General features: G+C 46.7%; 1 protein-coding gene across 2 annotated transcripts in view; it reads right to left on the bottom strand.

Annotated features, from left to right (window-relative positions):
• CSMD2 (CUB and Sushi multiple domains 2) overlaps window positions 1–25387 on the bottom strand; it is a 677707-nt gene that overhangs the window by 175259 nt on the left and 477061 nt on the right. For both annotated transcript variants that reach the window (XM_040231766.1, XM_040231767.1), the window contains exons 22-25: window positions 22613–22782; window positions 11501–11657; window positions 9523–9714; window positions 3108–3234 (exon numbers count right to left, since the gene is read on the bottom strand). In XM_040231766.1, the coding sequence (XP_040087700.1) occupies window positions 3108–3234; window positions 9523–9714; window positions 11501–11657; window positions 22613–22782 (646 nt within the window). The remainder of the gene's footprint in view (window positions 1–3107; window positions 3235–9522; window positions 9715–11500; window positions 11658–22612; window positions 22783–25387) is intronic.

Genomic DNA, 25387 nt, shown 5'->3' with positions numbered 1-25387 from the left:
ATCCTAAGGAACTAATTGGACAACTGTTCAAAGATTCATGTGTAAGGATGTTTACTGGAGTGAAAAAGTGAAAATATCCACTTTATCAATAGGAAAGTAGTTAAATAAATTATGGTTGTACAGACAATAGAATTCCCTATAACCATCAACCAGGATGGGGTCGATCTATATATACTGACATAATAAGATGATGATATGTGGGTAAATGGTAAAACAAAAAGCAAGCTACTGAGCCACTCGAAGAGGTGATCTTGTTTTAGCAAGCATGATTATTGCCTTTGCTCTCTGTATACACCGGCATACAACATGCCTAAGAGGGGAAGTCAAACAAGTGGGTCTCAATGGCTCTCTTAAGAAGGGTGTACAGAGAACGGAGTAAGATGATGGGGACTTTTGATTTCTACTCTGTAAACTTTATAATTTTTTAAAATGAGTATTTTGGGACTTCCCTAGCTGTCCAGTGCTTAAGACTTTGCCTTCCAATGCAGGGGGTTCAGGTTCAATCCCTGGTTGTTGAGCTAAGATCCCACAAGACTCATGGCCAGAAAACCAAAACATAAAACAGAAATAATGTAACAAACTCAATAAAGACTTTATAGAGTGGCCCACATAAAAAATCTTAATAAGTATCTCTTTTTTTATATATAAACATTCTATAAAGATATTTTCACTTAAAAAATAATAATGAAGCCTTGGGACTTCCCTGGTGGTCCAGTAGTTAAGAATTCACCTTCCAGTGCAGGGGACAGCATTCAATTCCTGGTCGAACTAAGATTCCACACACCGCAACTAAGCCAGCGCGCCACAGCTGCTGAGCCTGCGCACTCCAAAGCCCATGCACCAAAAACAAGAGACGTCCACGTGCCACATGAACACCCAGCACAGCTCCCCTAAAAGATAACAATAATAAGGAAGTCTTCCTCTGAGTAAGGGCACAAACACCAAAGGGGCTGTTTGTGTCCGTCTAAAGGTGGTCTGCCTATGAATTCCCTTAACTTGGCTGCTGGTGGTTCCAGGGAGGGCTGGCGGGGTGTGGGGGTCAGTGAAGGAGAGAGGAGGCGAGGGACTGAGAGCAGGCGTGGGGACAGGCACGGTGGATGCTGCAGACTCCTGGCTGGGACGGCAGGCTGGGCGGAGGGACGGCAGGAGGAAGGGAAAAGGGGACCGTTGCTCCGTCCCCATCTTTCAGCCGCTCTCAGTGCAGCTGGGAAGCCCTTCTCTTCTCTTCTCCTTTGAGGCTGTGACGCACCAGGGAGCCTTTCCAATGGGGACTGAGGTCGCATTCATCCTTTCCCGGCCACTCCCCACCTCGGCGTCCTCACAGGGGGCCCCAGCAGGTCCCCTCTAGAGTTCCTACTGTTTCTGGAGAGATTATTTCCTGTTTATCTGGATTCTCTCTTTCGGAGAGCTAGGAGAGGATCCTCTGGTTTTCCCCCCAGCCCAGCTCACGCCCGCCATTCCTCTGAGTGACAACAGTTCTCACGTCTGCCCAGAAAGCCCGTCACTGATTTCTGGCTCTCTCCTTGCCAAACTCCGTGATCTCTCCGCTCTCCTTCCAGCCTCCTCCTAAACCTTAATACCTGGGAACTAACAATGCATGCCTGGGGACGCTCAGGTTACGGTATCATGGAGGAGATGCACGCCCCAGTACTTAAGAAGTATCAGGATGTCTACAATTACCTTCGTGTGATTCAGCAAAAGCAAACACGAGGACAGAAAGGAAAGAAAAAAGAGCAAATATGGTGGCATATTCACAGCAGCTGAGTCCAGTGACAGGGACAGAGGTGCTCAGCAAACTGTTCTTTCGACTTTTCTATTTTATGTATTGTATGCTACATAGCAAAAGTGAGGAAACAGAAGCCTCAATTTCCATATTTCTTGAGGAGAGAGACTGGCTGGTGCAACTCCTTGATGAAGGTCCCCTGAACTTGTCCCTTCCTCTCCCCCATCGCCACTGGCGGGGTTCAGGCCTCCTTGCCCCAGTGACACTCTGGAGAGAGCCAGCCTCCTCCTCACTGGGCTCCCAGCCCCCATCTGTCCCCTCTTCCATAGGCTGCCAGAATGGGACCATGGACCACAGCACCCATGGACCTCCACACCGTGGCCACGTGCAGCCCGCTCCGCCAGCTTCATTCCCCTCCGCAGCCCACCCCTCTACCCAAGTGCTGGGTGATGCTCTGGCCATGTGGACCTGTGCCCAGCCCCTTGAGTCTGCCTACCGTCCAGTCACCTCCTCTGCCTAGTAGGCCCTTCTGTCCTGCCAACCTTCCTGCTTGGCTACGGGACCACCTCCTCTCCATCCGACACAACTTACTCCAGTATCACCATTTCCAGGACAGGACCATTTCCAGACTCTGGCCTCCCGTCCTGCTGTTCAATCCCCTGCCCCCTCCTTCTACCACCTCTCACCACGTACACGCGCATCTCCTCTTTGGGACTCCAATACGCAATTCCTATTAGGCACAGAAGTGGAAAGGATGCTGTATTTTGAGGGAATATGTACAAAGTGCCGGACAGCATGCTGGACTTTTCTAACTATTCCCTCCACAGTCCTAGAGCACAGGCATTTTTGTTGCCATTTTACAGATGTGAAAACTCAGATTGAGAAAGGGAACCGATGTGGGGTGATACTGCAGTAGTAGGCAGACTCTTACTACCATCATAGAACCATGGGTAAATATTTACTGTGTTCCAAGCACTGTGCTGAGCACCTGGCCTACAATGGATAATTTAGGTTTCCTATCCTGAGAAGCCAGTATTATAGCCCATATACCCCAGAAGGAAAGGAGAGATTTACCCAAAGTTCTGCAAACAGTAAAGGGCAGAGCTGGGACTCAGGCCTGTGCCCTCAGCTACTGTGTGGTCACCGTGTTACCTTGGCCAGCACCTCGTGTGAACTTGGACTGTAGTCCTGTGATGCTCAGGCTGGCCTTTTCTGGTTTTCCACAGGCTCTGGCCTGAGCCTGGGGTCATAGCGATGACTGTTGATCACCAGGGCCTTCAGGTGAGGTGGGCAGGCCAGCCACTGGCTGGCGGACTGGTAAGGATGCTGGTGACGAGTCCCCTGAACGGCTGGCAGTGATCAGTTTGCCGGCCCTGACACTTACCCAATGGTGCAGCCGGCATCAGCCTCGATGGTCCAGACGCAGTTGAGGTTGTGCTCGTAGGGAGCTGGATACCCAGGGGACAGCACCTGCCCCGACACCTCTCCTCTCACTGTCCCTCCACACTCGGCTGAAAGAAATCCCAGAAGAGTGAGTTTCAGGGGGCGACCTGTGGGCACAGAGGCACCCCCTGGCTCCTCCTGCCTGTGTGCCGGGTCCTTGTTCATCCCAGGTGGCTGAGCACAGCATAGAGGAAGGCTCTGGGATGAGACTTGTATCTGGGATCTACAAAAGCCCTTATAAGTCAACAATGAAGAGACAAACAGCTTGGTTAAAAAGTGGGCAAAGCATTTGAACAGACATTTCTGCACAGAAAGTATCCAAATGGCCTCTGAGCACATGAGAAGATGTGTGACATCACAGTCATTGGGGAAATGCTAATCAAAACCACAACGAGGCCCCACCTCACAGTCTCTAGGATGGCTGTAATCAAAAAGACAGACTAACTAATGTGTAGGTGAGGATGTACAGACACTTCCGGTTTCCAGCTGGTGAGAGCACAAAACGTTACAGCTGCTTTGGAAATCAGTTTCCTAGATACCTGCTCAAAATGTTAAATGTAGCTACCCAAGGGAAAGTGAAAGTGTTAGTTGCTCAGGCATGTCTGACTCTTTGCGACCCCATGGACTGTAGCCCGCCAGGCTCTTCTGCCCATGGAATTCTCCAGCAAGAATATTGGAGTGGGTTGCCATTTCCTTCCACAGGGTTATCTTCCCGACCCAGGGATTGAACCTGGGTCTCCTACAGTACAGGCAGATTCTTGACAATCTGAGCCACCAGGAAAGCCCCAAAGCTACCTAATGACCCCAGCAGTTCTGCTGTTGCATATATACCCACGAGAAATGAAAATGTAAGTTCAAATGAGAATTTGTACACAAATGACCATAGTATCATCACTCATAAAACCCAACCCCCCCACAAAAAAGGGAAAAAAACCCAAATGTCCATCAACTGATGAATGGATTAACAAATAAGGTATATCCATAAAACAGAATATTATGTGTTCATAAAAAATAAAGAGGTACTGCCACACAGTGCAACGTGGATGAACAGAATGTTGAAAATATTAGCTAAGTTAAAGAAGGCAGGCACAAAAGGCCACATACTGTGTGTTTCTATTTATATAAAATATCTGGAACCGAAAAATTTACAGAGACAGAGAGTACGTTTGTGGTTGCCAAGGCCTGAAGAAGAGCAGGCAGTGGGGAGGGATTGCTAATGGGTTAGGGTTTCTTCTGCAGAGACAAGATATTCAGGAATTAGATTGTGGTGATGGCTGTACAGCCCCATGAATATACTAAAAGGCAACTAAATGGGCCAACTCTATGGTATGTGAAGTCTATCTCATTAAAGTTATTTTAGAAAGGTGCCTGGGGGTTGGGCTGACGGCCCACTCTATGAGCAAACTCCTTGAAGCTTCCTGGAGGATGTGCAGGAACTCAAATCTGGTCATTGACAAGAACTGGTCATTGACAAGACAGTGCATTCTTCCTCCTAGAGAACTTGTGGTCTAGAGGAGGAGATGGCCGTAGTGTATGCCTAGGGCCCCGACCGAGCCACGTTCATGGCAAGTGACAGCACAGAGGTGGAGGTGACCAGTTTCCTCGAGTGCAGGGTTGGGAGAAGTGGGGCGGGTGGGAAGAGTGGAATGGAGAGGCCCAGGAAGAGGACACTGCTGAGAGGGAAGAGCCCTGCAAACCTCCTGGGGCTGTGGAAGAGCAGGGCGGCTCGAGGAACAGCATATGGGATGGGGCGTGGCGGGGAGACAGGGCTGAGGAGCTGGGCGAGCCTCCTGCATGGAAGGGCACCGCACACTCGGCTGTTGCCCACTTCCTGCGTTAGGAGAAGAACCGCTTATGCACGTGAGTAGAGTCATCACTTTTACACACTGCCCATTAGAGAGAACACGCTGGGAGCAGTGAGCAGGAGCACAGAGGGGTGGACCCCCTGGAGGCGGGGGGCCAGTGAAGAGGTCCGTACTTGCCATCAGAGCAGCCCTCTGGGTCAGAAGCGGGTGATCCTCCCAGTCTCCTTCCTCCCCACCATCTAACCCATCTCTGAGCCCCTGGGCCTGAACCTCTGTGATCCTTTTCACACCTGACCCCCTGCCCCCATTGTTAAGAGTGGTGGCTCAGTCCCTTACCATCTCCGGGGGGACAGAGTCCCCAGCCCCCAGCAGTGCCACCAGAAGGATCCTTGTAAAATACAAATGGGCCACATCCGTGCTTAGGAAACCCTCCTTCCCAGGGTGAAGTCCATACTGCTTAGGGGAGCCCATTAAGCCCCCAGAGGGCTCCCTTTGGCCTTTCCTGGCCCTCTCCTGGCACCTCTTGGTCCAGTCAAGTATGATGAACTCCACAAGCCCAGGCACACTGGGCCTCTTCAGGCCTCTCCTTGGACTCTCAGCCTGACAGCATCTTCCACCTGAGACTCTCCCCGCCCCACATGGAGCTGACATTGTCCTCTTTGGTGTCTCCATTATAACCTGAGCAGGATCTTATCATCGCCTATATATTGTCACCCTGCTTATTTAACTTCTATGAGTACAGCATATGAAATGCCAGGCTGGATGAGTCACAAGCTGGAATCAAGACTGCCGGGAGAAATAACAACAACCTCAGATATGCAGATGATACCACTCTAATGGCAGAAAGCAAAGAGGAACTAAAGAGCCTCTTGATGAAGGTGTAAGAGGACAGTGCAGAAGCTGGCTTAAAACTCAGCATTCAAAAAACTAAGGTCACGGCATCAGGTCCCATCCGTTTATAGCAATAGATGGAGAAAAAGTGGAAACAGTGACAGATATTATTTCCTTGGGCCCCCAAATCACTGCAGATGGTGACTGCAGCCATGAAATGAAAAGATGCCTACTCCTTGTGGCACACCTAAATAGCATATTAAAAAACAAAGACATCACTTTGGCCACCTGATGAGAAGAGCCCATTCACTGGAAAAGACCCTGATGCTGGGAAAGATTGAGGGCAGGAGGAGAAGGGGGCGAGAGAGGATAAGAAGTTTGGATGGCATCACCAACTCAATAGACATGAGTTTGAGCAAACTTCAGGAGACAGTGAAAGACAGGGAAGCCTACTGTGCTGCAGTCTATGGGGTCATAGATACAACTTAGCAACTGAACAACAACCTCCTTTACAAGACTATACACTCTCCGGCAGTAGGGATATTGTATTACTTATCTTTGTACATCAAATGCCCAGCATGGTGTTTGGCACATTATGTACTCAGGTGCTCAGTCATGTCTGACTCTTTCTGTGACCCCATGGACTGTAGTCCGCCAGGCTTCTCTGTCTGTGGAATTTTCCAGGCAAGAGTACTGGAGTGGGTTGCCATTTCCTTCTCCAGGGGATCTTCCCAACCCAGGGGTTGAATCAGTGTCTCCTGTATTGCCAGGTGGGTTCTTTCCCACTAGTGCCACCTGGGAAGCCCTTGGCACCTTGCAGATACTTTAACAAATGTTTGTTGAGTGAATACATGGGAAGATAGAAGATCAAATGAATCTCAGAAGCTTATTGCTTTCCAGGCAAATGACTATGAAGGGTCTTAATCAAGGGAGCATGAGTCAAAATGAAGAAGAGACTTGTCGCAAAGCTTCTTAGGAAAGATTAAGATTAAGCAAGACCTTAGAAGAGGTGAGAGAAGATAGGGTCAGGGCCACAAATGGGAGACTGACCTTCATCTGTTGCTACAAAGGACCCATGAAGCATCTCTTGGGCCCCATGGCTTGACATGAGCCCACTAAGGCAGGGCAGGGGAGGGGTCCTTCTGCAGTGAGCCTGCTCAGGAGACTGGACCCTTTCTTTCAGCATCACTACCCTCTTGATGATGTTGGGATGGGTTGTGCCAACCCAACTGAGAGATGCAGGGCTGACAAACCTGGAACAGGGAGTAAGGTGTGGGTGGGAGGATAAGCTCAAAGGAAGCCTGTCCAGCTTCACAGGTAGCTCAAAAGGTGGCAGGACATTATCCATGTTCTGGGCTGGAGCTTCCTTCCATATTCCTGATGGAGCAGCCTCTCTTGCATCCCAGAGCCAAATGTTTGGAGGCAGCGGCACCAGGAGCATTTCCTCATGGACACAACTGCCTCTTTCCTCAGGGGTCACTTTATCTGGGGACTGGAAGGGAGCAGGGGCTGAGCTTGGGGGCCAGCATGAAGCAGATTCACCAACAAGACCCCAAGACTCTGGTCTTTCTGATCTTCTCTCTTATCTCCATCCTAGAGCCCCAGCTGCTTTGTTTGGGCTGTAGCATCCACCATGGACCAAGAAACCATCTGCCTGTTGCAGCTGTAGCAGTCATTTCTGACAGGCCATGATCAAGTCTACACAATATGACGTATGCAAAAATATACAGACACAATTCCAAATACACAGCCTCCCTCCCCTGCGTGGTGCCTGAGGGAGTCTCAGCGGGGCAGGCCGCTGGAGGCTCAAAGTATAAGTATTTTTTCCAGCACTGCTCGAGCGGATCCTCTAAGTTCCATCTGACTGGCAGATTAGGTATTCAGAAGGACTTTTGGGGGGAGCCTTTCTGCAAAGCAAATAATTGTTTTGCAGTGTGAATCATCACCTCCTTCACATTTCGTTTGCTCTGGCTTGCCTATGGCCTCAGACAGTTGTCTGTCTATGCCTATGTCTTCCTTGCTGGTCCAGGGCCTGGCAGAGAGCCTGGCACATGAATGAAAGAAGGAGACAGAAACAGGGATGTAGGGAGAAAGGAACAAGGTGTGCCTGCACCTGAGCACAAAGAGAGAGGAAGACTCCAGGGGCCACTGTCCTGTTCTGTCCATAGTCAGGTTTAAAATCCTCGCCTTTGGACCCTCTGTTGTGTAACAGTGTCAAGATCCTGTTACCATACAGTTGTCTGGGTGGTGGTGGGGAGAGAATCACCCTTACCACCTCCCCCCCATGCTGGTTCACACCTCCAGCTTCACACTGGCTCAGGCTGGAATGTGAAACTCTTCTCCCTTTCCTTCTGGTGGGTGCTGCTTACCCATCTTTTCAAGTCTCAATTAAAATATCACCTCCTAAGCACAACTTTCTTGCATTCCCTCCACCCTCTGGCACCTACTCTTGTTACAATGCTTATCTTGTATTATGATCTGTTTTGGGTCTCTTCTCCTTGCCAGGGTGTGGGCTCTCCAAAGGCAGGAAGAATGCTTTATTCTTTCTTTTTTTTCATTTCTCTGCTTCTGCACACACCCAGACATACACCTGCACCAATTCTGCCCCTTGGCACTTGGTAGGTGCTTAAACGTCCTCCCGGTGGAGGATTTGCTTTTATAAGATCAGCCAGAGCTGCACAGCCATGCTGAGGTTGTGGGCCATGGGACAGGGGAAGGGATGAGGGAGAGGCCTGAGGATGCAGGACCAAGCAGCATGGTAGGACTCCTGCTCAGCAGGGAGGGTCATACACACAGTGAGGTGGGTGGGCCAGACAGACAAAAGGACAAGCGTGAACTGTTCCCCACTTCTGCCTTGGACCAGGTTTCTCTTGTCCTGTGACACGTGGATGGAGCCTCCCGACAGCCTGTGTTGACATTCTGGAAGCGCCACAGGGTTAAGGAGGCGCTAGTTGATCATCACATTCTCAAGTGTGACATGCATCTAGCTCATGATCTGAAACTTGAGGACAAGACGGACATTAATTCATCATCCGACTTTCTCTTTCAGCATGTCCCCAGAAAAGGGAGCACGAGCCCCATTTTGCCTATGGGGAAACTGAGGCCCAGAGTGAACTGGAGATTTATTTAGTCATGGTGTGGCAGGAACCCTTGGAACCAGGCAAAAAGTCCCTCTTCCTTTTAATTGACTCTCCCACCTCTCTGTTGTTACCAGGATCACGACTCTGAGAGCATGACTTGACCCTGGTGCCACTCACTAAATGTGTGATGGAGGCGAAACACCGCCTGGGTGACTGTTGTGCAGCTGTGATGAGGTTGAGAGTGAGGGCGTGGGTAGCAGGGATGCAGGGCCAGCGATGGCTCCCATGAATAGGAGGGTTCAGACAGCCCCAAGGCCCTCGAGCGTGGGGACCAATGGGGGACCCTTAGTGAGCCCAGAGCTTGGAACTTTGCATTAGGAGACAACCAAACTGGTAAAAAAAAAAAAACACAAAAACCCGCCAGCCAAAGCAGGAGACATAAAAGATGTGAGTTCGATCCCTGGGTTGGGAAGATTCCCCTGGAGGAGGGCATGGCAACCCACTCCAGTGTTCTTGCCTGGAGACTCCCCATGGACAGAGGAGCCTGGCAGGCTGCAGTCCATGGGGTCGCAAAGAGTCGGACGCAAGGAAGCGGCTGAGTACGCACGAGGGGTCACCTGCAGAGCAAGAGGCCTCCTACCGACACAAGTGGGCAGCGGCTGGTCCCAGGCCCTGCGCTCCCCGCTCAGACACAGCAGCTCCTCACTGCCCCGCAGGCTGTACCCGGGGTCACAGCTGAAGGACACAGAGCTCCCAGCGAAATGGCCTCCATCATGAACCTTGTAGCCAAACTGGGGGGTTCCTGGGTCCTCACATTTGATGAGTTCAAAACCTGGGGAAAAGAGAAAAGAGTGAGCATGATATGCCTGGCACAAACCACATCCTGCAGCCCATCCCCCCCCATCCCAGAGTGTGCAGGTCCTTAAGAAAGCCACCAGCACGTGTCTTATGGAGCACTACTTCGGGGCCACATGACTGCTCAGGTCAGGGTCTCTGTTTACAGAGTGTCCCCTTTGCCTGTCACTACATAAACGACTTCACTTATTTCTTCCAGGACAGCTTTTAATAGTTTTCAGGTGTATGGTCTGGATTTTCTGGGTTTTTCTGGTTTGTTTGTTTGAGCCATAGCATTTTGCTAGCAGGAGCTGCTTTTCCCATTTTGCTCCCTGAGACATTCTGATAGGAAATATGGAAAAGTCACTTTGCATATATGTTTCACAGCTCAGCTTCATCCTGCTGACGTATATACTCTATTGAATGAGCCTGGAGAAGGACACCTCTGTGAGCTTACACAGAGCTCCTCAGGCACAGTGGTCACCTGGATCAGCTCTTGTGTTTTATTCACAGGGTTCCTTTAGGGACGAGTGACTATGCATTCCACAGCTGAGAATATTGACTGCGGAAGGTCACACAAATTGCTTCAAAGTCACCCAATCTCAGGTGACAGAGATGGAATTGGAAGGCAACTCTGTTTAATCCTCTTCCATCGATGTGCCTACAGGAACAGGCACAGACCCCATGTCTAGGCAAGAGGCATTTTGGGTAGACTCATTGTGGGGTTTTTTTTTTTAGCACTTTTATAGAGATATAACTTACATACCAAACACTTGCCCATCTACAGTGTACAATGCAGTGTCTTTTAGTCTATTCAGTTATGCGACTCTCAGCACAATTTACTTTTAGACGCTTTCATCACCCCGAACGGAAAATGAATTTTCCCCAACTTCTTCATCCCCAGGCAACTAACAATTTTCCTCCTCTCTCTGTGGATTGGCCTATTCTGGACACTTCATACAAATGGATCATGCAGTACATGTCTACATGTACCGTGACGGGCTTCTTTCACTTAAAATCCTGTTTTCAAGGTTCAGCCATGTTGCAGTATGGATCAAAAGTGGATCCTTTTCTATGGCCAAATAATACCCCATGGTATGGATAGATATATCACATTTTACTTACCCACTCATCAGTTGATGGATACTCACTGGATTTTAAAGCAGCTTATAAAAAGCACATTTCTTTGTACAACTAGGCAAGTAGAAGCTCAAATCAATGAATAAAATAGCTGTGAAGCCAAAGAATGGAGATACCACCCCAAGTATTCTGTAGGTGTGGACAAACCTCGGGTGTTTTCTCTTTTTGCAATCTCAGGAATAAGGGAGGGAGTTACAGTCAGGAAAAAGGGGAATCAATGCTTGACTCTTCAGGGAGGGTGAAAAAAGAACATAATTATACTTTAGTGTTTGCATTTTTTACATCTGACTGTAGCTGAACATTATTTTATAAATGTCATGATTAGGAGAGGCTATCTTTGGTTGATTTAATTAAAAGACTCAGTGCTTATTATTTTTAGTGAGTTAAAGGTGATGGGTGAGTAGAAGGTGGGCTGTAACTCTGAGTTCAGTTAATCATGGGTGTAACCATGGAGCTGTACGCCAAGTGGCAGCCTATCCACGTGATGGGCACAGGGTCTCGGGGGAAACACCAGCTAAGCGTGCACCAGTTAGGAAAAATCAGACCCACTAATTGACGGCTGATGTCCTGGAGCCCAGCCTCCCAGTGTGCGGAACCAGGGAGGGCCCGATTTCATGGTCCATTCAGAAGTGAGAAAGACTTACTGGAAAAGTGCAGCTCAAAGCCCTTGCTGGTGTTCTCAGCATCAGTGATGAAATCAAGCCACAGACTGCTGGACGTGCTATTCAATGTCACCCCCAGCATCTCGGTGCGGCTGAACACCCCGAGCAGACGGGCAGAGTTGTTGTTGCCATCGTAGACCTGGACACAGGAGAGACCCCAACCCCGCGTTATCAGCATGACCTTATCTGGAACAAGAGCTCCCTAACCCACAGCCCACATTCCCAGAGTTCAGCACAGATAACAACTGTTAGAGGGGCACTGAGCCCCCAGATGCAAGGAAGACAGCAGAGTAGAGTTGGCCACAATGTGGGTTATCAATCCGTCTCGCCTCCACTTGGTACGAGTTTTGTGCTCAGCCTATCTTGGTGTGAATCCGATCTCTAGGAACTGGTTGCTGTTCTAACCTTTCCAGGGGTGTTCTGGTCTTGTTCCCTCAACCCCCATATGGCACCAGCTTACTCTTCAGCAGCTTGGGGAGGCCAGGTTGGGGCAGCTTGACTGCCCAAGCCATCTGTTTCTGCAGACACATAGGCTGCAAGCAGAGACATTACTTTGCCAACAAAGGTCCGTCTAGTCAAGGCTGTTGTTTTTCCAGTGGTCATGTATGGATGTGAGAGTTGGACTGTGAAGAAAGCTGAGCGCTGAAGAATTGATGCTTTTGAACTGTGGTGTTGGAGAAGACTCTTGAGAGTCCCTTGGACTGCAGGGAGATCCAACCAGTCCATCCTAAAGGAGATCAGTCCTGGGTGTTTATTGGAAGGAATGATGCTGAAGCTGAAACTCCAATACTTTGGCCACCTCATGCAAAGAGTTGACTCATTGGAAAAGACTCTGATGCTGGGAGGGATTGAGGGCAGGAGGAGAAGGGGACGACCGAAGATGAGATGGCTGGATGGCATGATGGACTCGATGGACGTGAGTCTGAGTGAACTCTGGGAGATGGTGATGGACAGAGAGGCCTGGCGTGCTGCGATTCATGGGGTCGCAAAGAGTTGGACACGACTGAGCGACTGAACTGAACTGAACTGAGGCTGCAAGCATTTGGCATTTCTGCACTGCAAGATATGCTATCTTGTCCTTCCATGATCTGAGACACCCAGGAAATGAGATAGCTGTCCTCTTCCCTAATCCCACCCTGGTAGCTCACTGGTAAAGAATCTGCCTGCCAATGCAGGAGATGCAAGAGATGGGAGTTCGATTCCTGGGTCGGGAAGATCTCCTGGAGTAGGAAATGGCAACCCACTCCAGTAGTGTTCTTACCTGAAAAATCCCATGGACCGAAGAGCCTGGTGAGCTACAGTCCATGGGGCATCAGAGTCAGATGCAGCTGAGCACACATGCACACTACCCCCACCTCACTGTGGCAATGGCCTCGGACTCACACTCTGCAGGACCAGGGCCCTGGGATCCGGCAGGATGGAGTTAAAATGTCCAGGGTGTCAGATGTCACATATCTTCCCATTCTCCAAACTCAGCCTCTGCCCCTTCCCTCCTAAAATGAGGGCTCCAGCCAGGGCCTGCTGGGCTAGCCAGGGGTGAAATCATGCAGGCATCTGGCTTCCCTGACTCCCATCTGTCCCCTGAACTTCTGAGCACCGGCAAAGACAACAACCATCAGAATGATGAACTGACTCCCCAGGCTCCGAGGTCGCCGCTCCTTTCCAGACAATTGTGCAAATCACAACAGAAGTTGTGATTGAGTGAAGGACCCCCTGGTGCTTTGGTAAATATCAAAGATGGGATCTATGGGTGGGTGATGAATATTTGTACATAGCACAGGATGTGGTGCCAGCTGCCAGCAAATTGGAACAGTTCCATCCTACTATTTATGAAACAAATCTTTCTAAAAGAAGTCATCCTTCAAGCTAACAGTGCTGTATATTACAGAGATTTGTTCAGGCCCCTGGGAGCCTCAAAAGTCTGTTTCCAGATCTTGTATGCAATTGCTTTATGTCATGGATAGACTGGGAGAATTCCAGAGCACCAACAGATATAGAGATGACACCAATTCAAAGAGTTTCGCTCACTGTTACATCCGGATTGCTATAAAAATATTTTTACCCATTATCACATATATTTTCTAATTGACTGATCAAGGAATTAGTCATCAACATTTGCCAGCATCACAGTCAGAGAGACAGCTAGTCACCATATGTTTCTTAATGAAAGACACCAATAACTATGAGGTCATTTTGTTAAAAGAAAAATTAAACCTGACTAAGATCAAGCCACTGTATCGAATTTCCAAGTTACAGGAAACATGGAGGACAGAGGAACATATGAAATGAATAAATTGCAAATAAACAAACAAGTCACAAATAAATAACAAATAAATTATTCCCAGGTGTCTCAGTGGTAAAGAATCTGCCTGCCAATGCAGGAGATTTGGGTTTGAGTTTCCTGGGTCAGGAAGATCCCTTGGAGTAGGAAATGGCAGTCCACTCCAGTATTCTTGCCTGGGAAATCCCATGGACAGAGGAGCCTGGCAGGCTACAGTCCCCGGGGTCACAAAAGAGCTGGACACAACTTAGTGGCTGAACAACAACAACAAAAAAAGAAGAGATGGAGGTAGAAACTTAAACACAAAAAAAATACTTGAGGCAACTAATCTAGTGTGTAGATTTTATTTGGATCCTGACTCAAATAAAGTGCAAATTTTAAAACCTATTGTGATAATATTAAAAAAATTAAATATAATTATGAATTATACTTAAAAATATAATTGTTGGCATATCATTGCCCAGAATATGTGGAACATGCCCTGGTACATAAGAAGCACCTAATAAATGTATGAAAGAAGTGAAAGTGTTAGTCACTCAGTTCAGTTCAGTTCAGTTCAGTCGCTCAGTCGTGTCCGACTCTTTTCGACCCCATGAACTGCAGCAGGCCAGGCCTCCCAGTCCATCACCAACTCCTGGAGTTCACTCAAACCCATGTCCATAGAGCCGGTGATGCCATCCAACCATCTCATCCTCTGTCATCCCCTTCTCCTCCTGTCCTCAATCTTTCCCAGCATCAGGGTCTTTTCAAATGTGTCAGCTCTTCACATCAGGTGGCCAAAGGATTGGAGCTTCAGCTTCAACATCAGACCTTCCAATGTCACTCAGTTGTGTCCAACTCTTTGTGACCCCACGGACTGTAGCCGGCCAGGCTCCTCTGTTCATGGGATTTCCCAGGGAAGAATACTAGAGTGGGCTGCCATTTCAAATAAATAATACAATAGCTTCTTTTAGTTATTTTGCCTTTAAATCCACCTGGAATTTTGGCATATGGTAAAAGATAAGATGGGCTCCCCAGGGGGCACTAGTGGTAAAGAAACTGTCTGCCAAAGCAGGAGACCTCAGAGACACAGTGTGATGCCTGGATCAGGAAGATCCCCTGGAGAATGGCATGGCAACCCATTCCATTATTCTTGCCTAGAGAATCCCATGGACAGAGGAGCCTGGTGGGCTACAGTCCACAGGGTCACAAAGAGTTGGACACAACTAAAGCGACTTAGCTTGCACAAAAGATAAGATACATTTTATTCCTTGTTGATTAGCCATTTTTAACCAACTAACTCTAAATATTTCGCCCATTATCAACTTGAAAGCCACCTTTATCACATATATAGTTCAACAAACTTTCGGGGTCAACTTTCTATGCTACCACAGTTATTTTTTTGTCTATTTCTGCACGTGAGCTGGACTTCTGAGGTGGTGTTAGTGGTAAAGAACCTACCTGCTAATTCAGGAGACATAAGAGATACAGGTTCAATCCCTGGGTCAGGAAAATCCCCTGCATGAGGGGCTGGCAAGCCACTCTAATATTCTTGCCTGGAGAATCCCATGGGCTGGGGAGCCTGGCAGGTTGCAGCCCAGTCAGACATGACTCAAGCAACTTAACATGCATGTACATGAGCTATACTGTTTTAATTATGGTAGCTTTGTAATACATTTAAATATTTAGTAGGGCAAGTCCCCTCTCATTTGTCTTCTTTTAACTTAAGAAATTCTTCTCTCATATTTATTCTTTTAGATAAACTCAACAATTTTCTCAAATGAAGAAAAACAACAACTCTCCGTACTCCCCTCAAAAGACCCAAAATAATTTCTATAATTCTCACTGATTAACCTTAAATATATGGATTGATAACAGAGAAAACAAATATCTACATGATATTAAGTCTTCCTATCCGTATATAGGACATCTGATTCCATTTAATAAAGTTGTCTTTTATGTCTCTCAGTAAAGTCTGTACTTATTCCTGGGCATTTTAATATCTTTTATTGATTTTGGCATTTGGGTCTTTGTATGCATTTATTTCCTAACAGAATATTGCTTGTCCATAAGAAAATGGCTTTGATGGCCCAGTTCATCATTATATATAGGTGATGGATTTATCCCTGACAAATCTGAGAGAATCTGTACACAGCCAGTACATCTAACCTTCTTTTTTCTCTATTAGATGCTTCCACTTTTTTCAGCTTTATTGAGGTGTAATTGACAAATAAACTTGATTTTTAATATGCATGACACCACTACATCTAATAAGACAGATCAGCAAGATGGCTGCCTTCAAAATGAATATGTAAAGTGAATCGTGTTTAACAAACAGTTACAATGTAACATTCCTACAAACACTGCCGCATGAGTATCTGCTTACATACCAATTCAAGTTTCTCTATGGCATACATGTAGAACCAGAATGGAGAAGCAGGTCACGCAGGGAAGGTACATCTTCAACTTTGTTAGATATTGTCAGTCTGCTCTCCGAAGAGTACATCAATTTAATCTCTCTACCAGCAATGTAGGGCAGCTTTCATTACTTTATATCTTAGCCAACACTTGCTATTTTCAGGAACTCTAAAATTTTCCAATATGATGAGTGTGAAATGGTTTCTTGTTTTAATTTTTATGTCCCTGATTATCATCAAAGTGGAACATCTTTTTGTATGTTTATCAAATCTGCACTCCTCTTCTGTGAACTGCCTGTTCATAGACTTTATCCAGCCCTGAATATGAAACCTCCCTGCACTTATTTTAGTTTTATGAATAAAGTTTTTTAGAATAAAGTTTTATAATTTTCTCAGTAAATATTATACACGTTTGTTAGGCTTATTCCTAGGTGTCTGAACAGTTTTTGTTTCTATTATGAGAACTCTTCCCCCTCTCTTATTTGAATTGGTTGTAGAAACATCAGTAGCTTTGCTAAATTGTCCTATTGGTTCTGATAATTTATTGGTCGGTTGTTTTGTATTTCCCAAATAAGAGACAATTAGGATATTCCGTTCTAATTGTTACAGTTTATTTGTTCTTTTCTTTGTATCATTGTAGTGGCTTGGATCTGAATACTATTGATGGTAGCAGAACACCTGGTCTTGTTCCTGACTTTACTGGTAATCCTTTGGAAGTTTTGTCATTAAGTACAATTTTGCTACAGGTGTTGGTAGAAACTTTTTAAAATCGGACTGAGAAAGTTCTGTCCATAGCTTTATGAGATATTTTTAAAAATCATGAATGAGTAGTGGCTTTCATCACATGTTTTGGGATATGTTGGCAGGGTCTTATATATTTTTCTCTCCTAATCTGTTTATGGGCTTCCCAGGTGGTGCTAGTGGTCAAGAACCTGCCTGCCAACGTGGGAGACATAAGAGATGCATGTTTGCTCTCTGGTGTTGGGAAGATTCTCTGGAGGAGGGCTGGCAACTCACTCCAGTGTTCTTGCTTGGAGAATCCCATGGACAGAGGAGCCGGGTGGGGTATAGTCCATAGGGTTGCAAAGAGTTGGACACGACTGAAGCAACTTAGCATGCAAATCTGTTTTACTAGAATAAAATTGCTGATATTTGACAGCGCTTGACCTATGAAAAAAGGTAATTTCACATGGGTTGCCCAGTAAATAAAATTAGGAACTCTTCTACTATTGACACATTCTTATATTCCTGGAATCCATCCCATTTGGTCATGTTTGCTTTAATGTGCAGCTAGAATCAACACAGTACTCTGTTGGGACTCCTGGTCTATGATCATAAGTGAAACTGGCCTAATACTTTATACTGTCCTTATTCAGTTTGATATAAGTATTTTTACTTCTCCCACTTAAATGGGTGGGGATATCAGTGCTAATTTTTCTCTTTTTGAGACAGTTTGATTATTGTAGGGGTTAATCGTTCCATGAAGTTTTATGAGTTTATCTGTAAGACAGTCTAGGCCTGTGCACTTTGAGAAAGAATATGGGAGAATTCTCATGTTTTAAATGGCTATTGGTTTATTCCATTTTGTATTTTTTCCTGATATCATTACTTTTTATCTATAAAAATTTTCCATTCCATTTAAGCTTTCATATTTTTTGGCTTATGCTTTTCCTAAGCATATTCAAAAGCAGAGACATTACTTTGCCAACAAAGGTCCATCTAGTCAAGGCTATGGTTTTTCCTGTGGTCATGTATGGATGTGAGAGTTGGACTGTGAAGAAAGCTGAGCACCAAAGAATTGATGCTTTTGAACTGTGGTGTTGGAGAAGACTCTTGAGAGTCCCTTGGACTGCAAGGAGATCCAACCAGTCCATTCTAGAGGAGATCAGCCCTGGCTGTTCTTTGGAAGGAATGATGCTAAAGCTGAAACTCCAATACTTTGGCCACCTCATGTGAAGAGTTGACTCATTGGAAAAGACTCTGATGCTGGGAGGGATTGGGGGCAGGAGGAGAAGGGGACAAGAGAGGATGAGATGGCTGGATGGCATCACTGAGTCGATGGACGTGAGTCTGGGTGAACTCCAGGAGTTGGTGATGGACAGGGAGGCCTGGCATGCTGTGATTCATGGGGTCGCAAAGAGTCAGACACGACTGAGCGACTGAACTGAACTGAAATATTTTCTAATTGTTTTCATAATCTGTATCTTATCTATGACTACGTTTCTTTTTCATTATTAAAATTATATATTTGTGGCTTCTTTATTTCTTGATCAGTCCTGCATACTCTGTCTAGAATTCTGTCTATTCTATTCTGTTATTTTTTTTTTTTTTAGTTTTCTTTTTCAGTCATTTTTCCTTTTATCTTTAAACATATCTTTCTTATACTTTCTTTGGATTCATTCTATTATTCAAGTACCTAAATCCTTATTTATTTTTAATCTAGATGATATGCCAGAGAGTAACAGAGGTATATTAAATCTTCTACAATGACTGTGACTTTATTAAAATTTTTTACATTTCTAGCAATTTTTATTTAATTTATTCATGCTATGTTATTTGGCACATAAAGTTTTACTGTGGATTGATTGTACATTTTATTAATATAAAAGAACTCTCTTTTTCATTTCATTATGAGATGAGAGTTCTCAAATTTATCTTATAATAAAGTGATTTCATTTTTCTGTGGTTTACCATCTTCTGTTCATTGCCTTCATTCCATTTTTAATTGGATGATCATGTTTTTCATCTCTGTTCAATCTTTCCTCATCTCAGATTGCCCTGTTTTCATTATTGCTTATTTTTGTGTCATAAATATAATATCCTCTCAAATCCTGCTAAGAATACAAATTAGAAGCTTTTAAAGTATTTTTCTTCCCCTTGTTGCTTACAGAGGGGGCAATTAAGTCTGACTCCTCAGACAGGTCCCGTCTTCTGATCTACTGAATATTTGCACATATCCGGTTCATTTTCCTGCTGGCAAATGACGACAGAGGGAGAGGAAGAATGGACAGTGGAAAGACTCAGTCATCTCTAAGGGGGAGAAGAAGAATTGAGCCAGAAGAGGCCATAACAGAGTAGGTGCCTCTCCTGGTGCTAAAGTGCATGTGTGTGAAGGAGTGTGCGTGTGTGTGTACGTGGGGTGTGTGTGATTGTGGCAGCCTCTTCTCTAATAAGCCTGCTCACTCTTGTTAGGCGCCAGCCAAGGCATCACTCTGCTTTATCCTGCTTGCCAAGGACAGCCAAATAAACTTCAGCATGTTGTGTTGTGAGGGAGCTTAGCTCTGGAGGTCTCTCTGGCCAAGCGCAGTTCCCAGAAGCACTAGTGGGATTGAGACCTGGCTCCTGCCAACAGTCCCCTGGTGTGTCCTTGGCTCCAGGCCCTGCTGCTCTGTGTGGCCTCCAATGCCTTTGTCCTTGAGGTTTCTAGCACTTGATCCACAGGAAAAACTTCACTTATGTGAAATACAATTTGATCAGGCCCTTTCTCAATCTGGACTCCCTTTGGGGGGTATTCCATTTGGCAAACATTTCTTTAAGTTGTATGTGAAAGGCACCCTTACCTAATTTCCCGTTTCATGTCCCTTTAGTCATTTTCATGGGAACCTACACGTAGTTATATACATGGACTTCCTGTGCCATCTTGAACCGGGAGTTGTCTTTCCACACTATGGCACTGAGAGGCCCTGCCTGTCTTGCGGATATCAGAGGTCAAGATTTTGGTGGGAACCTATATAGGATAAATCAGGAAGTTCTGGGAGACAAGCTGGAGTATGTGCAGGGTGAGGCCTAATAAACATTCAGTTATTAAAGGTAAGGAAAAGACCAGGAGAGGGGAGGGTCACAAGAGCCAGAAACAGTCATTCCGTAGGTTAGAAACACGACCGTGTATGACAGGTTTGGAGGGTTGATCAGATGCATGTGTTCGGGAGATGATGGGTCTCCTTGGGCAGGAAGGAGTCCAGGTACATGTTGGGGCTTCTTGGGAGGGTCAGGTGTGTCCTCGGAACTGGAAATACACTGATGTTCTGGCAGATTACACAGGGCAAGGGCAGGATGCTTCTGGGGGTGACTTGAGGTGCTGCTTCCTTTGGGTCAAGGGAGATCAGAGTGACAAGGGTAAACGGCCCTGCCGATGCAGCTGACGGCGGCTGCAGGTGGAGACTGTCACTGTGTGTTTCCTTTTGTTCCCAAACCGCTCGTGTCTCAGGCTCTCCTTTGGGAGGGCAAGGGTTCTGAGGCGAAGAGTTAGAGTCCCGGGGCCCTGCCCTCTCCCTTCCCCAGACCCCCTTTCCTGAGGAAGCTCTGGTGGATACAAGATCATGTGAATAGATAGAGCCACAGCCCAGTGTCCTGAGGAGGACCCTAAGAGGCCTAGAAATGCGGGAAGAGACTCTTCAGCAACAAGGTCAAGCCCAGTATTAGAAGGCTGGTGGCGGGGTCCCTGGACAGGCAGCTGCAGAGACCAAATCTGAAGTCTTGGGAAAATCTCTCCAAGAAGCACAGAAAATCAGCCCTTCTCTCCAGAGCCCCGAAGAACCATCTGAGGTCCTGACGCCTGCCTGAGCCCTCCCTGACCTCTGACCTGGGAATAATGCCCCAGGTCCCTCCCTTTTGACCCTGAGTGCATTCAAATGTCTCCCTGTGGTCTATTAAGCTGTGCCACTTGACCCTCAGGCAGAACCCAGACAGTGCAGCGGGGTATGCACGCCTGCTGACCATATCTTAAGTGCGCCTCTGAGTCCAGACCCCCGTGGAGAGGATGCTCGGGCCCTGCTCACGCTCCACATGACCTCCAGCCACCGAGGAAGGGACCCCTCTGCTGATCCCGGCAGGCCACATGCACAAAACTGCTGCTCACATTCCCCCCAAAACCTAAAAATTATATCATGCCTCAAAAATGCCTTCTTTTCCTGCACAGTGAACAATAGCTTTTCTCTAAGATGTTCTCTATATTGTCCAGCTTTCATCAATTCCGTCTGGACTGCTAGAGTGAGGAAGTCACCCTGGCCTTGCTGTCCCTGGGTGTGTCCTCCGAGGCTCTGCTGTAGGTGATGAAGAAATGAACAGAGGGCACTGAGGTCAGGGGGTGCCTGAAGATACCACCCTTGGAAAGTACAGGGCCTGGGTATCACTCACTTATGGGAGAGGCACACTGCTTTTCTGTGTCTGGGGAGCTCAGAGGTTGAAGAGCAGAGCTGAAGGGACCAATGATAGGGCCCCATTCCCTCCTGGGCCACTACCATAATCTGTTCTACTTCAGGCGTATCTGGTCCCAGCTGGTCATCTCACAGTATGGCCTCTTGGGTTTAAGAATAATTAGGTAAGATTGAGAAAAACCTTCCAAACACACACACACACACACACACACACACACACACACACACACAATCACATGCCCCAGAAGGGAGGGTCAAGAGTATCATCTCTATATACAAAGCACAGTATACTCAGTATATCTAGAGAGAGTCCCAAGGGGTGGGGATTGCTTACTGGTTTCTCTCTGGATTTTCTAGAGCTGTGACCTTTGGCTGTTGCTAAAGTCTAGACTTCTGTAGTTACAGGGAATAAAACTATTCTAGAATATGCAAAAAAAAAAAACAAAAGTTCTTAGCCTAGGATGAAAATGAACCTACTCCATGTGAGATTTTCCTTATAGTCCCTTTGAATAAGGCAGCTCTTTGATAAATTCTCCAGAGTCAAGGCTTTGGTTATACACATACACACATCGTGTATTATTGGAGGTACACAGTTAACCTCACAGACACAAAGAAACGCAAGTCATATGTATGTTCAGCGTCTTAACAAGGCCCCCTCTATAAGCCTTTATTTAGTCCAAGTCCTTTCACCTCTTTCTCTTATGGAGATCCTGAACTCACCTTCTTTAACCCCACTGCCACCTGTAGACCGCCACCATGGTGCACTGAAGCTGCTGAAACAGCCAAACCATTTACTGAAACATACACTCAAAACATACACAGACGCGCCCACACAAAACACAAATATGCATAGACACAGATCCCCCAGACCAAACACACACACAGACACAGAGGCACACACATCAAGAAATGTACATATAAACATACGGTATCCACACGTATTTATGATTTCTTCTTATCCAGGTTGACAGTCAGAGTTCATAATGGAAAACCTGATCCACTGACCTGCTACCCCTACTCCATCACATACATATTTGAGAGCAGTTGGCTCCTAAGCAAACTCTAAATCCACGTTCTTTAGGATACATGCATTCTACCCTTCTCTCTTAGGTTCTCACTTCTCCCGGATGAGTGAGGACAATATCTTGGGACTCAAAGGGGAAGAAGAGAAGCTAAGTCCTTCGCACAGAGATAAATGGGCATGGTGACCACACTTTTGCAGCCCGTAATGTGTGTACACTGTGACATCTCTCAGTGTTACCTTGAGGACGTCTCCTTCAGAGAGTTCAAATGCCTTGGCTTTGAGCTGAAGTCCCTTCCCTGGCTGGGTCTGGATGGAGTAGATGCATTCGTGGTTGTTACTGTAGTTCACAGGAAAGTTGGGGGACAGCAGAGTGCCCTGAGTGCCCGTGACCGAATTCCCACACTCAGCTGGAAACAGAATCACAATAAAAACAGATTAATGCCAGCCAGCTACATCCGGGACGCAACGCACAGTGCTGGAGAACCTCAAAAGACGACAAGTCGCTTGCCTCTCTACCTGCCGACGCGTCTGCTCACCTGCCCACTTGTCTGCCTGTCTATAGGACTGCTAATCAAAGTATTTTTTTTTTAAATACCAGACTACCTGTAGTTCTGCTTGGTCCCTTTACGTCTCTCCTTCAGTGTCTGTCTTTCTTCTTCAGGAACAGAAACGAACCCATCAGTCACCCTTTACTTTTAAAGTGTCATGAAGCAGCTACTCTCCCATCTGCCCATATAGTATCATAGCAACAGAAATGACCAAGGAGGGCATCAGGGGAAACTGGGGGCCACCAAGTGAGGAGGGATGCAGCCTTTCCGTATCAGAGGATAGCAACCAAGAGGGGACGCATTTGAATAATAATCACTAGCATCTCCCAAGCTTTACAAAAACGTTTCAGCCATTAATCACAAACTGATTATCATTCCTGTTTTAAATATAAAGACTCTGGTTCTTAGCAGTTTAGATTGTCTCTCAATTCAAGAAGAGGAGGGGGCTGACAACTCAACCCTCTTGAACCTAGAATTTAGGGCCTCCGAGGCTCTGGAGAAAGGTTTGGCACAGACCCATGGAAACCCTGTTTCGTGCAAAAGCTAATGAATTCACACCTTCCTCTCAAAATCTGTCTCTTCCTCCAGAATTAGTCATTCTTTCCCCATTGTTCCCATACCTTTATTTTTAGTACTTGACTTGTTTGTTAACATTTCTCTCCTCCACTTCACTGTGGATGCTTCCGGACTCGGTCATATTTCTGCACCCTCAGCACCCACCCGTTCACTTGGCACCTGGGCAGGGCAGGCAGCAGTGATGAAAGGGGAGGTATCTCAGGGCAGGCATGTGCTGAAAGACTCTGCAGTTGGCTCCCTAGGGGTTTCAATAATTAGGGAGCTGCTTCCTAGGCTTCCCTGTGGCAGAGCATTTAGCAGATTGCACCCTGATAGCTTATCACTTGCCTGTACCCCCTACCCAAACAGTGAGTTACTTGAAGGTCAGGGTCATGCTTAATGAATCCATGAATTTACAAGGCTTGGCCCAGATTGTCTGTAAAATAAATATTTGCCAAATAAATGAATGAATAAACATGGAGGACGCTGACCTCAGAGGATGGACAGCTCTAAAAATAATTAGATTCTGGAAGGATATAAATACATATCCAGATGGCAGGCCCATTATTTTTCTGCACATACAGGGAGTCTGGAGCAAGGCTTGAATCTCTGAAGTTGATGGTAGCAAGTCTGCTTCCTCCAAACTACTCCTCAGCGTCCCTGTTCTAGGCACAGTCATTGGCTAGAAGGGCCCTGAGGTCAACCAAGGGGCTGCTGACCACACATTCAACTCCGCTTGTCTAAGCCTGGAGTATCCTAGGCCACAGGAGTGTGGAGGAAGCATGTGATGCAAGAAAACTCAGAGTGGAGCCTCTTGTGGGCTTAATTGTACCTTTGTGTGTTCTCTTGTCCCCGGGGCTGCTCCTTAGACCTTTAAAGACAGTGATCATGTTCCACCCACCAGTCCCTACTTTTTCATCCAGCCCTACTCCCTGGGTTCTTTTCCTTTCAGGACCAGCTTCAGTTTCCTAAGACTTTACCTTAACCATTACTATGGACCGTGTGTTTGTGTCTCCCTGACAAATTCCTGTGCTGAAGCCCAGATCCCCAGGTATGATGAGGTGAGAGCCCTCAGGGTGGGGTCAGTGCAAGAGGAACAGCAGAGAAACTGAGCAGAGCCCAGTCTGTGTGACAACACAGCAAGAAGGCCGCGATCTGGCAGCCAAGCGGAGGGCCTCCACCTCACACTGAACCTGCTGGCACCCTGATCTGGAATTTCCTAGCTTCTGGATCTGGGAGAAAGAAATGTGCATCGTTGAGGCCACCCACATGCTGGTATTATCTTACAGCAGCTCACAACGAAAAAGACAGCCATCATCTCTCTTGGAGGAGAAATCTCGCTTTGCAGGACTTTCAACCCAGCCTGTTTGCAAAGCGTTCAAACCTGCGTAATGAATGTCTGGGCTGGGGCATAAAACTAAAGCGGGGGTGGTAGACAGGAACCCTGGGGGCCGCTGATACTTTAGGTGGATATTATTTCTGAAGTGTGGATATATTTTGGGTGCCCTCCGATGAAGGTGGGTATTTGGGCAGGGTGTGCTGAAGAATGTGCATGTTTAGACATGTATTATTCTTCAGTCCCACCACGTGGGCAGCCCTCTGAAGCAGCTCTCCATCATCTCTGGGGTCACACGGTGTTCCCTTCTATCTAGGGAATGGTATGTGGTGCACTGGGATGAGCACAGACTTTAGACACAGACAGACCAGTTATACCAACTCTCTGAACCACTGTCTCTTCATCCGCCTCCAGCTGGACAATAACAGCATCCACATAAAGCTAGAGAGGATTCAGCTATGAAATTTTATGATGAAAAGGGTGAATATGTGGGCTTCCCAGGTGGTGCTAGTGGTAAAGAACCTGCCTGTCAATACAGAAGACATAAGAGATGAGGGTTCGATACCTGGGTTG

The sequence above is a fragment of the Oryx dammah genome, unplaced genomic scaffold, assembly GCF_014754425.2.
Source record: "Oryx dammah isolate SB20612 unplaced genomic scaffold, SCBI_Odam_1.1 HiC_scaffold_28, whole genome shotgun sequence".
NCBI lineage: Eukaryota > Metazoa > Chordata > Mammalia > Artiodactyla > Bovidae > Oryx > Oryx dammah.
The sequence above is the reverse complement of the archived record's forward strand: the minus strand, read 5'-3'. Positions and strand labels throughout refer to the sequence as shown.